The sequence below is a fragment of the Schistocerca serialis genome, chromosome 1 (assembly GCF_023864345.2).
Source record: "Schistocerca serialis cubense isolate TAMUIC-IGC-003099 chromosome 1, iqSchSeri2.2, whole genome shotgun sequence".
In the NCBI taxonomy this organism is placed as follows: Eukaryota; Metazoa; Arthropoda; class Insecta; order Orthoptera; family Acrididae; genus Schistocerca; species Schistocerca serialis.
The window spans coordinates 1,010,919,421-1,010,934,605 of NC_064638.1; the positions used below are offsets into that span (position 1 = coordinate 1,010,919,421).

Here is a 15,185-nt window from a genome sequence, read left to right on the forward strand (position 1 = left end):
CCAGGTACCCAACGCAGATTAGCCACAGAAAATGTAACAAACTCCTAATTTTAATGGCCCCTGGTTGCTGTCTGTGCCACAAATATGCACACGTTAGTCAGGACACTGGTATGTGGAGAGTTATGCTAGAAGAGGCAGAGAAACTCTTGATGGTTGTGTTCAGCTGTCTGCAGTGTTTTGCTTGAATGAAGTTCTACTAAAAAAATAAAATTTATTTCAAATAAAAAGTATGAATATACAGACTTAGTCATGTACAATAATCCATCATGCAATACCGACAAATGAAAGAAGAACATATCATCACTATTGCCAAGTTTTTGCAGCAGAGCTGTGAATTAAAAGCAACAATTTTTTTCACATATTCTTTGTAGCTGTTCTTTGAATGTAGAGTGACAAATCTTTCATGCAGAATCAAAAATAACATTTTAGTCCACTTGTAGTCATCAGCACAAAACGCCATATGGCATGACTTTTGCAGAGCTACACATTACATTGCAAAACGAAATTTAACATTTTTAAGTCACAAAATGCATGGGAAGTCAAAAACTGTTTTCTTTACAGTTCCCACCATGTCAGCAGAAAATGTCACTTTAAAATTAGAGTGTAAGAAGCAAAAAGAAACATTGAAGTTATGAAACACTGGCCCTTTCTGCATCAATCACAGAAGGTATGGAAGGTTCTGATTCTGCTCTCTTTTTGGAAAATTCATCACTCTTCTGTGCGGCAGATTCATCCTGCACCAATGAATCACTAGCACCATCAACATTTAGATTAGCCTGGATATTTGGAACACTTCTAGTTAGAACTTCATGTTCAACAATGCTTGCAAGACCAGTCTCTGGACTTCGTTCATGTCGCAACAATTCCTCATTCAGGCAGACACTATCAATGCTCACAGCACTGTTAGAAAATATTGCTGCTGGACCCAGGCTGCGGTCAGAAGGCGCTTGGAGTGGAGGTTCTTTTTTTTCTACCTCACTAACTCCAAAACCCTGTTTTAAAGAACTTGCATCAACAGTCACTGATCTCTGCAAAGTATGGTGTGCTGGGCTTGCTGATATGCCACCATCTGGTAACAACTGGCGCGCTACATTTGGTCTGTAACAAAATACATTTTTAGTGCTTAGAAATACTTTTTAATATTGTTAAAGATTGCCAGATGTGTCCAACATTATGTATTGAAGAATACGTATAATGTTTATAAGTGGCTTATGTAGAAACTGTCCTAATGATGAAGATGGAAGTCCATACAATGTTCTCTAAAGTTAATGCTGTATTCACTGATAAAAGATAAAAATTATCACAGAAGATGTAAGTCAATAAATGCCTTCTATTGCACGATTTAAAACAAGAATTAAACATTCATAATTCTTTGTATGCATCTCTAACATCTGTCAAAGAACTGTTGTGTTGCAATCATCACTAATAACCATTTTGTATGAGTATCATGATTCAATGTTGGTTGAGCTGACACCATTGCCTTTATTAAATGCTGATACTGTATCACTGAACAATAGTACTTGTAGTAATACAAATTTTTAAATACTGTTTTTTAAATTGATTTCCTCACCTGCCATTTATAGGACTTGTTGCTCGGCTTACAGTTGATGAAACTGCAGGGGTCCCAACTTTCTCTTGCTGATATTGCTTTATTAATCCACATGCTTTCCCAAGCATTATAACACTGTTGAGAATGCGAAAAGAAGCAAGACACAAATATGAAAGCAGTAGAAGTATGAATGCTGCAGGTCCTTCGATGTGCAATGCATGACCAAGCACTCGCATCATCACAACTCCAAGAGGCAGGGGTATAAAACCCATTCTTCGGGCCACAAGATCAGATGGATCCGAAAAAGCCTGTACAAAATAAACATACAATAGGATAAGTTGTTTTACAAACGAATAACACTTTTTAAAAAATCAGTTGTACAACATTGTATTAATAGTTATGATATGGTTTCTCAAAAGCAATGTGCCAACAATGTAATACGTGAAAAAGACAGAAAATTAAATGTTTTAAACTTTTTTTTTTAATAGGAAACTCTTTCATGCTGAGACATACATGATTCATACACTTAACTAACACAGTTATTTTAGGTTGTGTAAAATTCCAGGAATCTGCATTTCAATTGTATGTATATATTTTCCAATGCCATTGAAGATTTTTCACTGTACGGGAAACTATGCAGCTTCACATCCCAATAACACACAATTGTTCAAAATGAAGGTGATAGCTGGCCTCCATTATCTCACAGAAACTCTTATAAGAAAGTAACACGTAATATGGTGTGGTAATAGGTCAACAATACTGCATCCATACCTTCAATACAAGCAGGAGGCAATTTGAATCCAAGATACACATGTGCGAAAAACTTAAGGATGAAAATGACTTTCATATGATGTGTCACTGCCAAGTAACAAGAGCTCGATAAAACTTGGACAACACGTAGAAAGGACTGATATAGTATAGTACAGAAGCTGACTGAATGAAATATGCAATGAGACAAACAGAAATGGCACTTCTATTCAAAGACAAGACAGTGGTTGGTGCATGTGATCATACGGCAATACATCTCCCCAACACACACCAATGTCCTCAATGGGATTTAAGCAACCCTGAAAAGACACACATGGGGAAAGAGTACAATTTCACAACAATGTGGACCGGTGAGTATACTGTATTCAAAGAACTGGAGGTCAGTACACACACACACAATACTAAGCCTCCCTACACCGTAACACCTGGACCACCAAAACAATCACATTCGGCAACGTTCTTGGTTGCATTACATGTACCCACCTCTCGTCACATAAGGGTGTATGCAGCATTGTGTCAGGCATGATTGGTTTGGAGGTGCTGGTTGTGATATAGCATGGTCGATTCTTCCCAATCCCCCCCCCCCCCCCCCCCCCCCCCCCCCCCGTCACACACACACAAGTAATCAAATATTTTTTGCTTTTTTTAATCTCATTTTCAATATTTTTATTTGCTGGCACGAAACACTTCCCTCAAAATTGAAGTTCTTATTTACACTGTATTTCATTTAAATTTATTTTTCATATTCTTATTTTCATTTTTTGGATTCTACTTGGTGGTTAATTTTCATTAGGGCACTCATAATTAGAAAATACTGTTAACTGATATACTTCGCTACAAGCAGAAACCCTATGAGTTAATAAACATATTTGAGGAAAGTGACTTACAGCACCAGTCAAAAATTAAGCATTGCGACTTTTCAGTGACATATTTTAAATTACCTAGAATTAATTACTATCTGCACTAATTAAACTTGAAGCTTAGAGCCACTACCATTTTCAATTGCAGATTTTGTCATAAACACTTTACATTCATACTTGACTATGTACTTTTGTTGCCTTAATTTTTCAGAACAAGATGACATACAGCATTGAGTAACTGACTCACTAATCAATAGTTTCATGTAATTTAGTAAAATTAAATCACTCATACATGAAAACAAGGGGATGTGCATTGCACAAGGATAGTAGTGACAATGTATTTTTCTAAATTTCTGACCAGTCAGACATTTCTATAGGCCAAAATCACCTTAGTTCTTGCAGTTCATCAAAAACAGTAAAATGGAATCTAGTCAATTTTCAATGTATAACATAATTTGCAAAATAACAGTTTGTTCTTATGCCCATCTGTAAGTAATCAAACATCACCCAATATAGTTATGTGGTTTGCAAACTCACAAGTAAGACCTGTGTTTCAGCGCACTCTCAGTGTTAACTCACATCACAGATATGTTGTTCTGCACGCAAAAATTTGTGCACCAATCACCGAGAAACTCAAGAACTCCAATGTTTAATACGTTTTGAGTGACCTCTGTAAACTAAATTACTGGCTATTCTAAATAGACTGAGTTGTGGTTAATGTAAGTGCGGAATGTCATTGTCAGCAAGGTGAGGTATTATTGGAATCTGTGATGTGCATTACAGACTGATTTAGTTAAAGTGCTGGGGTGTATGGTATTCTAATGAATTACAAGGGCAGTGCAGAGTACTAGCTGGAAATATCATGTAAATGTGAACTGTTTTTAGGTGCCACAACAGAATATTCAACTTTTCCATTGTGGCTGTTAGGTACTGTAGGGGCTATCCTGATGAATATGCTAATTATTCGTTTTATATCCGATAAATTGGTCATTGATTTAACAAAGCTTACTAAAGGTGAATAAAAGTGTTAATTGAAACTAAAATTGTTGAGTTGTGTACATTATTCAATGAAAACCTCCCAATAGCCACTAAGGTTTTTGCAGCTTCATTTCATCTATGCACTGAAGATTGCCAGCAAGAGGCCTCAAGACAAGCCGTGTCAGGTTTGGTTTGCTAAAGCATTATGGTGTGGAGAGGCATAATGTTCCATGGGTGTACTCACCCTCAAATCTTTGAACACGGTACAAACACCTGTCAATGTTATTGTGACACTGTACTCCTTCTACATGTGCATCTTTTCAGGGATGCATTTAGTGGCAACTTCATTTTCAGGGATGACTGTGCACAACCATACAGAACAGCACAGGTGAAGGAGCTCTTGGAATGAGAGGGTATTAAGCAAATTGACTGGTCTGCCTATTCACCTGAGTTAAATCCCATCTAGCCCATGTGTGAAGCACTGGGGAGACATATTCCGGCATATCTACATGCACCAATGACCACCCAGCAGTCATCAGCTGCACTGGTGGAGCAATGGAACACACTACCACAAGCACTCCTTACCAACCTTGTGGCCAGCAGGGGAACACATTGCAGAGCATGCACTGCTGCCTGTGGGGGTCACACACTTTATAAAGAACCATGTCCCTCATTTTGCAAATGTCCAGGGACCATCATGGATCATGGTGACTTCAGTGTAATTATTGTCTTTAAATAAAAAATGTGATTTCTGTTTGTCTCATTGCATATTTGTTCAAGTTTGCTCCTATACTATATTTGTATCAGTTATTTCTATGTACGGTCCAAGTATTATCAGACCATGTTACCTGGTAGTGAAACAACATGCAAAAGTTACTTTTGGCCTAAAGTTTTGGTCTCCAAAGCAGAAGACAACAGTAAAACTAAACTACAAGATTGAGTGTAATCATAACATGGCAGTACTTTCTTAGTTGGCAGTTACTGGTGTATGCAATGCAATGCAATGCAATGCACTAACACTGCAGTTATAGCCAACACAAAAAGCCAGTGCCCAGATGAGGATGAGAAAACCATCCAGATATGTATGTTTTGCCAATACAGACCAGTGCAATTTGTTATGAATTACAATTTTGCTCCTTGGTATTAGTTATACTTTGTCAACTGAAGTTAATATGACTACTACAAGCAGTAATTTTCGTCTCCATAATGGAATTATTTTAACATTTTGTTATTTATCAGGTTAATTTCTTCATTATCTGACTTTTTAAATTAGCCATTAGTTTAATCATTGTCTGCCACATTATCTACATTGCTACTGTCTGCATATTACTGAATCCAGAATTAGCCATTAGTTTAATCATTGTCTGCCACATTGTCTACATTGCTACTGTCTGCATATTACTGAATCCAGAATTAGCCATTAGTTTAATCATTGTCTGCCACATTATCTACATTGCTACTGTCTGCATATTACTGAATCCAGGCTTGTGATACGAGATTTAACAGAAATCATTATAAAACATCCACTGCCATATCATCAAAACTGCTTCTGTCTGCACACTGTTGAATCCAGCCTTGTGATATGAGGATTAACACTGTTTGCATTGCTATTTCCTTGCTCCAGTCCTTGCTATCTGTGATCTGATGGTAGGACACTATTACTCTGCAGATAAATGCTCCACTGTAGTGATATTTGATTGCAGGAAGTATGTGGCATATGCACTTCAAAGATCACCAAAGCTCTCATTTCAAAAATCATAACTTAGCATATTTACTTGTTCATCATGACCACATTCCTTCCATTAAGACAACTGTACAATATCTTAAAAGCCCAATGCCTCTCACAAATGCCCCCAGAAAAATCCTTACACCTCCTGAAAAATTAACTTCTATTTCAAATGCAGTGTTACGCAAAGAGGAGCATCCTGGCAATTCTGCTGCAGTAGGCTTCAAAGTCCTAAATAAATTCATTTCCATACTGGTAGAATGTCACTTCCTAGCTATCACAGAGGGTTTCCCATACTACACAAAATACATCAACTACTTCCAAGAATGTCTCAAAGCCATTCCTAAACCCCTCCCATCTGAAACCATCCTTTTCAACCTACTCTATGCCAACATTCCCCACATGCATGGGCATTAAACCCTTGAATGCTACCTCTTTCAAGCAGGATGGCCCAGCCCTACTGCAACCTTCTCAAGCGACCAAATGAAAAAGGCTCTCCTCATCCAGAAACTGAGCTACCTAGCTTGATAAAGATTCATCATCTTTGTGGTCTGGATTCAAGGTGAAGAACAACTCCGGACCCTTTTCAAAACACAAAGCTATCTATTTGGATGTTGACCTCCACCTCACTGAGTCTTGGATCCAAACTTCACTCCACATCTGCTTCCTTTCCTACAGTGTATCCATGATACACGTATCTGTTATAACATCAAATCCCTAAACATATGTACCAATAATATCTCTCTGGCTTTTGTCTTCTGCAACTATCCCACTGACTCTGATCACAAACTAAACTCCCAGACAAGTTGTTCTTTTGTTCCAATAACCAATATAGCTCTCACTTCCAACAAAATCAGAAGCCACGCACTAGCCAGTTAGTACAAACTAGGTCTTGAACACACGAAAGATTACTCCTTTTCAGATACAGCCCTGAAATGATGTTATCTCTTTCTTATATCCTCCCTCGCTGTTCTCTGTCACCTTCTTAACCTACGCAAATCTCAAACTCATAACATTCCCACATCATTGTCCATACCCCAATATATTCTTAACACAACTGCTTACACATAATATCGGTCCCAAACATCCTCCCACAATCATTTATTCTGGGCCCACAAATGGATAATTGTACAACATCAAAGACAAGGGAACATTTAAATCAATAACACTGTTTACCCACTGAACTGTATTCACTACACAGCTACATACAGGCTGACTGGCAGAATGTATAAATGTGAATGTTCACCTGTGGGACAACCAGTAACCAGTTGCTGAGCACTCTCCACTGTAGATCAAGGAGACCTAATGACCTGTTATATCAAACAGACCATTTGGATTATCCCTCTGAGCAATAGTTTCCCCAAACTTCAGATATGGATTCTTGCTTTCTACAAATCTTATGAGCCTACCACCCTCTTGGACTTAAGACTGTCATGTATTGCCTACTTTTTATTAGTTTAAATTTCAACTTATTTCATTACTGACTCTTTTACCCCCCCCCCTCCCTTGTCCTCTTTCTATCTCTCTCTCTCTATGTTTTGCATAAAAATAAGGGAAAGGTAGTCACTTATCTATCTTTTCCTTCATATTGTCCCGCCCTCCTCTTATGTTAAGGTCTGAATGTGCTCCTCCCACCCTTCGATTCTGCCACCCCTCAAATCCTTTCTTCCTGAAGAGGGAGTTTACTGTTCTGAAAGTTATTAGTGCTGTATTCTGTTTAAAGTGGTTCTATCCACATTACTGTTAGTTGTTGCTTGAACATAAGTAATTGTCTGCCTTTCCATCTCTAGTTAATTTAACCATGAAGAAAACCTAAAAACAATCTGGATTTACCAATAAAAGTAGGTGCAGCTGAGGTATATATAGTGTGTCATTTCAACGTACTGTAGAATGAGAACCACTGATCAGAATGACATCAAATTTGAACTGCATATTATTGATTTAAGAGGAAACATCATGGAACAAAATAAATTAGCAAAAATTTGAGCAGTAGATGATGCTGCAAGTGTTAGAATATAAATATCAACAGATGCACAGCACGCAGCTGTTCCTCAGCTTGCGTCCAACACACTCAATATGATTGTCTCCCTGAAGGATCATGCACTGTTAGCAAAGCTCTATTACAAGAATGTTGACTGTGCACCAATAGCCCTGCAGAAGTTCCGGACACTCAAGGGTACGAAAAAAGGCATTGGTCTGACATCTGCTAAGGGTCTGGAGAAAATTATTACACAATTCAAACACACAGTTTCTTTTAGAGTTCAATGTGGCAGAGGGAGGAAAGTAGTTGATCCAAAGTCTGTCAAAGATGTGGCCATAGCACTGCAGTAGCAGTCAAGTGGTGATGTGCACACATGCAGTGGACAGAGAACTGCCCGAACCCTGGACATGCCTGTGAGCACGGTGCATAAAATCCTGTGAACAATCTGCATTGTTATCCACAGAAAATCACCGATGTTCAGGAGTTACTTCCTGCTGACCTGCCAGCGAAACAAATGTTCGCTCTGTAATTTCATGCTCAGCTGGGAGTGGACAATGAATGGCCAAGGAACCTTCTCTGGACTGATGAACCATATCTCCAAGGATAGGTCAATATGTGAATTGCAGAATATTGTCAATGTAAAATCCATAGACACATCAACTGATACCATTTCATTCTGAAAAGGTGACTCTGTGGTGCAGATTGACAGCATTGTTTATTGTAGGGTCATATATTTTTGAGGAGAAGTCCTGTTACCTGTACCATCACTGGTAAACAATATGAGAGTCATGTATGCATCAATGTCATTCCAACCCTTCAACAGTGTGGACGTGTGGGTAGGATCAATTTTATGCAAGATGGCACTCCTCTGCACATTGCACTGCCAGTGAAGCCGCTGCTGCAGAGGCATTTTGGAAATGGTAGAATTATCAGCTTTCATTTCTCTACAGCCTGACCATTCAGAACACTTGAACCTAATCTCTGTGACTTCTGGCTGTGGTGTTATCTGAAAGATGGCATGTTCAGTGTTCCAATTGTGAACACAGCTGAAATGAAGGCATACATTGCACAAAACATTCTCAATGTAACCCTCAAGACACTTCAATTTGCTGTGGAACATGCTGTTTCTCGAAATCAACTTGTGGCAGCAAATGGTGGACAGCAGGTTGAACATGTCTTGCATCAGTCTCATGACAATTACAAACCAATGGCATTGGGCTTTTTATGCAGTCTTTTTACCTCAGGACAACTAAAAACTGATTTTTCCATCTGATGTGGTACAGCACTGATGTGGTGGATGCGCTTATCTAACTAACAGTGCCACAACTGTTGATGGCCAAACTTGTGCAGTTATGCATGCTGAACAGTGGGGATGGTGTAATGTACAACTCAAGCCATAGCCACTGTATTGCGATTAATCTGTCATTTGTAGCAGACCCGGTTTACGTTGAGATACTTACAGTGCCATCTATTGCTAAAATGTTCATCCCTCCCACCATAATGTTTTCCCCTGTGTCAGTAATATCCTGATCAAATTTTACATCATTCTGATAGTGGTTCTCTCTCTCTACACCATTTTGAAACTGGAACTTTGATTATGGACACCCTGTATTTAACATAGAAGGCAGCATGCACTATAGCCATGCACAAAACATGTATTCATTATACCTGCATTAAGGCAACTGCTTGCCAGAAAGAACTAATGTTAAATTTTCGAATGCTGGAAATTTCATATTTGTTTACGCCTATTTTGCAGACTGTGGCATCAACAAAATGTGGCACACCATTTTTCATTCCATTATGCACTGAATCCGTACTCTATGTTTGCAATTATTTCAAAAATCATCCCGTAGTAATAAATCACTACATAACTTCAGCACAGAAGAATGCACCCGAAGGCACATGCACGTGAAGATTCTTTTTGTCACTGGAACTGGTCATCCTTTGGCAACAGGAGGGCAATTTAAAAATGTTGACTAGTGTTTCAGAGAAATGAAAGAGCAGATTCTCTCGGAAGAAAAGGAATACCAATCAGGAGTAATTCATTTAAGAGTAAGACATAAATGCTTAAAGCTATCATTCGAGATAAGACTGAAAATACTCACTACTAGTCACAACCACTATTCACATGGCTAATGCATAGAAGAAGGGACATCTTAGGACTCCAAAAGCTATGCTGAAATGAAATCCAAGCCATAGCTCCCTCTTCTGTAAGGTGTGAATCCATATAGTTCTGTTCCTATCTGGTACATAATAATGCCTGTCAGCTTAAGCTGTAGACAAGTCTCATCACAGCATTCCTTGGCAGTTATGATACACTGCTGCAAAATGTACAATTCTGTGAAAAACCAATATTAAAGGTAAAATTTTCTAGATTGTTAGACCATGTCATGTTCCACTTCAGTTTCTTCTAACACAACCAACATTTTGACCCCTTTGCTGGAATCTTCTACAGGATCTTCTGTAATCAGCCGATCCTGAAGAAGATCTCGCAAGAGGGGTTGAAATGTCTGTTGTGTAAGAAGAAACTAAGGAGGAACATGACACGGCCTAACCAACTAGAAAATTTTACCTCGAGACCTGCAGATTCAATTAGTCCCATATATTTGTAATAATCAGGGGTGGGAGCACAAGGCTACCTGGTGAATATTACAACAGTATGTGCCATGAACCATTCTGAATAAATTTCATAATACTTCTATGAAGTCTGTATGGTAGCTGATACGTCAGCCTGTCCACTTTTGTGTGAGGAAACCAGGTTTAATTTCTGGTACTGTTAGCAGTTTCCTGGATGGGAAAAGGTGCACTCAGCTTCATGACACCAACTGACGAGCTTTGAGAGCTTCCTGAATGAAATGAAGTAGCTCCAACGTCTAGAAAGCTGACAATAACCAGAATGATGTGTCCCATATCCTTTATTCCATATCCAAATGATGCCATATGGCAGAGGATGACATGACAGAGCAGCCAGTGAAATACAGTTTCTCTCTGTGCCTGCTCATGGAGATAATTTAAAACAAAATGTATTTCCAATTTGAAACTTCAGTTAAGAGAGAAGAGAGAGAGAGAGAGAGAGAGAGAGAGAGAAATCCTATTGATGAGATCCACATTCCTCAAAAGTAAATATTATTGTGTTTGGGGTATAACAAATATCAGCAAGCCAAAGACCACATTTTTTCTCATGTGACTGAGCGATGTGTCAAAGCAGTTAGCACACTTGACTCACATTTGGAAGGTCACCAGTTCACAATACAGTTTAGCCATCCAGATTGCAAATTATCAGTGGTTTCCTTTAACTGCTTAAGGGAAATGTTGGAACAGCTTCTTTTAAAAGGACACACCAATATCCTTCCTCATCCTTCCCCCAATCTCAATTTGTGCCCCGCCTCGAATGATCTCATTGTCGATGGAATGTTAAACTGTAATTTTCATTTCTTTTTTTAGGCACCCTGTAGTTTATCTGTTACATGATCTGTAACTGCACTGTTTTCTTAACAGAAATTTGAAATTTCATCACTTTTATAATTTTAGATCTCCCATGCGATGGGTGCTGTTGATGTGATTTAACATTGGGATACATAAAAAACTTATTAACGATCACAATAACTCACATATTCTCATAATGGCCACCACTCCTTTATCCTTCCACCATGATGTATTCATCTATAATGGTGTGCCAGTAAGAATTCATTTCACCCTAGTCAGTCAGTCAGATTCATTCCAGCTGTCCTACTTACACACCAGCAGAACAACAAGTTACGCATTTACTTTTTTCTGTGTTTTCTTTGTAAGTTAATTCTTAAATTATGTACGTTTTTATGTTTAAGAGGCATAATCTAAAGTTTTTTGAATTGTAAAGTTTAGATTCGAAATCTGTAGCCAGTTGTCATTTCTTTTGAAAAGCCAGCTACATTTCTCAGTAAGCCATCAGCCCCCATTGGTGACATGTTAGGAGGGGAACAATTTGGATATTTAGGTTTCACTGTGTGCTTTTATATTTCAATTCTTAAGTTAGTCATGGCGGCATAGATAGGAGGTGCACATGCTGTGTGTGGATGCACAAAGAGCTGCCCGCAGTTCACCAACAATTGAAAGCACTTTTGGCTGCAGCCAGCTGTCTTCAGGCTGTTGCCTCAAAGTGCAGCAGTGGCAGCGGATCTGGCGCACTGTATGGATCACCTCAGGTTTTGCTTGTTTCACCCATGGGCTCTGCTGCTGAGGCATCTTCCAAGTGTAACCCATTCAGAGTATCTGCTCTCACTGCATGATATGCTGTGGATGTTTGCGTTGCTCAAGGGGCAGAGTCAATGTGGAGGCTCACTGTCTGGCCTCGCTCCTTCAGCTGGGTCTGAGCAGGCAAATGGGGATGGGAGGTTGCTGGTTATTGAAAGTTCCAATGTTTGGCATGTTATGGAGCTCTTTAGGGAAATAGCATTCAGGGCCAGAAAGAAAGACAACATGCACTCAGTACATCTGATGGGATGCTCATCCAAGATGTGAAAGAGCATGCAGGGTGCAGTCATCTGAAATTTGTGGCTGACATCGGCATAACTGACGTCTTGGGTTCTGATACCATACTCAGTTCATACAGGCCATTGGCAGAAGTGGTGAATACTGCTGGCCTAGCAAGCAGGGTGGACAGAGTGCTCACAATTTGCAGCATTGTTCCTAGAGTTGACTGGTGTCCTTTGGTTTGGAACTAAGTGGAGGGAGTCAGCCAAAGGCTTCATCGACCTTGCGATGGTCTTAGTTGCCAGTTTCTGGACCTGCTTTATCAGGTGGACTGGTTAGGGGTGCACTACACAAAGAAAGCAGTACTCAGCTACCAGGGTACCTGTGTAACGCACAAAGGGCTTTTTTTAGGGTAGCCATTAGTTTGAGATCAACAGTCAAAGCACAAAATTGCAAAATCAGACCGCATTCAGGGTAAAGACACTTACACCCTCAAAATTTTATCAATATTCATAACAAAATTTCCAAGTTTACAGCCCTCCAGGAAATTCTTTGCACTCAATTATTTTCTGCACAATGTTTTGAGAAATGGAATAAAAGATTAGACAAATATATTAGTGCCAGTGGAGAGTACACTGAAGGAGATTGAAGGTTTGTGTTTAAAAACGTGAATAAATAAGTTGAAAAAAATGTTAAGTTTTTTTTGGATACCCCCTTCTATAGCTATGGACCTAAATGCTTTTGTAGACTTTTCTTAACCATCAGATCTCATGACATGTTTTACGCTTTTGTTCTTAGAATGATAAAGTATTCGTTCTTCTAGGGGTTGAGTGCTGGTATGTACTTCTTTCAGGTATTAAAACTGCATTAAGCATTCATTCTGATCCACCATAATCATTTCTGTCCTGAATATAGGCTCCAGACAAAACATACAATTTAATTATTGTAATATGAAATGTAATTACCTACCAGTAATAACTAGCTTTCTATCACAGTGGCCAAATAATACTTGCTTCCTTTTGCAAATAGTATACCTTTGGCAATACACACACCAAAAAAAGTTTTGCATCACCTTGGTTCTGAGAGTTCCAGAACCTGTACAGAAAACTGGAGTAGAGATCAACATAAACATCATTTCAGCCCTTTTTATGGCTCATGAAAACCACACAATGCATGTTGTACCACCATGCAGCAAGACCTTCAGAGGTGGTGGTCCACATTGCTGTGCACACCGGTACCTCTCATACCCAGTAGCACATCCCGTTGCATTGATGCATGCCTGTATTCGTCGTGGCATACTATCCACAAGTTCATCAAGGCACTGTTGGTCCAGATTGTCCCACTCCTCAACGGCAATTCGGCATAGATCCCTCAGAGTGGTTGGTGGGTCATGTTGTCCATAAACAGCACTTTTCAATCTATCTCAGGCATGTTCGATTGGGTTCATGGCTGAAGAACATGCTGGTCACTCTAGTCGAGCGATGTCGTTATCCTGAAGGAAGTCATTCACAAGACGTGCACAATGGGGCACGAATTATCATCCATGAAGACTAATGCCTCGCCAATAAGCCACCAATACAGCTGCACTATCAGTCGGACAATAGCATTCACTTATCCTACAGTTGTTTGGGCGCCTTCCATAACCACCAGCGGCATATGTCAGCCCCACATAATGCCACCCCAAAACATCAGGGAACTTCCACCTTGCTGCACTCGCTGGACAGTGTGTCTAAGGCGTTCAGCCTTACCAGGTTGGCTCCAAACATGTCTCCTACGATTGTCTGGTTGAAGGCATATGCAACATGATCGACGAAGAGAACGTGATGCCAATCCTGAGCAGTCCATTCGGCATGTTGTTGGTCCCATCTGTACCACACTGCATGGTGTCGTGGTTGCAAAGATGGACCTCATCATGGACGTCTGGAGTGAAGTTGCGCATCATGCAGCCTATTGCGCACAGTTTGAGTCATAACATAACATCCTGTGGCTGCACGAAAAGCATTATTCAACATGGTGGCATTGCTGTCAGGGTTCCTCCGAGCCTTAATCAGTAGGTAGCCATCATCCACTGTAGTAGTAGCCCTTGGGCGGCCTGAGTGAGGCATGTCATCAACAGTTCCTGTTTCTCTGTATCTCCTCCATGTCTGAACAACATCGCTTTGGTTCACTCCAAGATGCATGGACACTTCCCTTGTTGAGAGCCCTTCCTGGCACGAAGTAACAGTGCAGACGTGATTCAACCACGGTATTGACCATCTAGGCATGGTTGATCTACAGACAACTCCAGCTGTGTACCACCTTCCTTGTGGAATGACTGGAACCGATCGGCTGTCGGACCACCTCCATCTAAATAGGCGCTGCTCATGCATGGTTGTTGACATCTTTTGGTGGGTTTAGTGGCATCTCTGAACAGTCAAAGGGACTGTGTCTGTGATACAATATCCACAGTCAACGACCATCTTCAGGAGTTATGGGAACTGGGGTGATGAAAAACTTTTTTTGATTTGTGTAGTATAAAACAGTCATCGTCAAACTGCAGCCCAAATCAAATACTCATGCAGCCCTTGGTTCTCAACCGTACTTTATAACAATATGCGTCTAGCAGCTTAAATCCAATAACACCAGCTAGTGTTAAGACCTACATGAGAGTGTAGTTTTGCTGCTCAGTAACAGAAAAAGATAACAACAGGGACAGTAACAGTTTAAGATGTGCTCAATTGTAATTGATGTTCATGAATTCAGCCTTGAGCTATGTAAAATAGGCTGCCTAACCTCAGGGGCAGAAGGATAAATAGTGTTGCAGAGGGGTAAGTAGTGCTACCACTGTGTAGTTAGGGGACATTATCGGGGGATTGTTTTATTGTGTGTCTT

At 39.8% G+C, this 15,185-nt stretch overlaps 1 protein-coding gene across 1 annotated transcript in view; it reads right to left on the reverse strand.

Annotated features, from left to right (window-relative positions):
• Positions 1 to 231: 231 nt before the first annotated feature.
• Positions 232 to 15,185, reverse strand: part of LOC126413380 (protein TAPT1 homolog) — a 135,967-nt gene continuing 121,013 nt past the window's right edge. Inside the window, exons 9-10 of the mRNA XM_050083260.1 lie at positions 1,571 to 1,857; positions 232 to 1,098 (exon numbers count right to left, since the gene is read on the reverse strand). Coding sequence (XP_049939217.1) covers positions 630 to 1,098; positions 1,571 to 1,857 — 756 coding nt within the window. The 3' untranslated portion in view covers positions 232 to 629. The remainder of the gene's footprint in view (positions 1,099 to 1,570; positions 1,858 to 15,185) is intronic.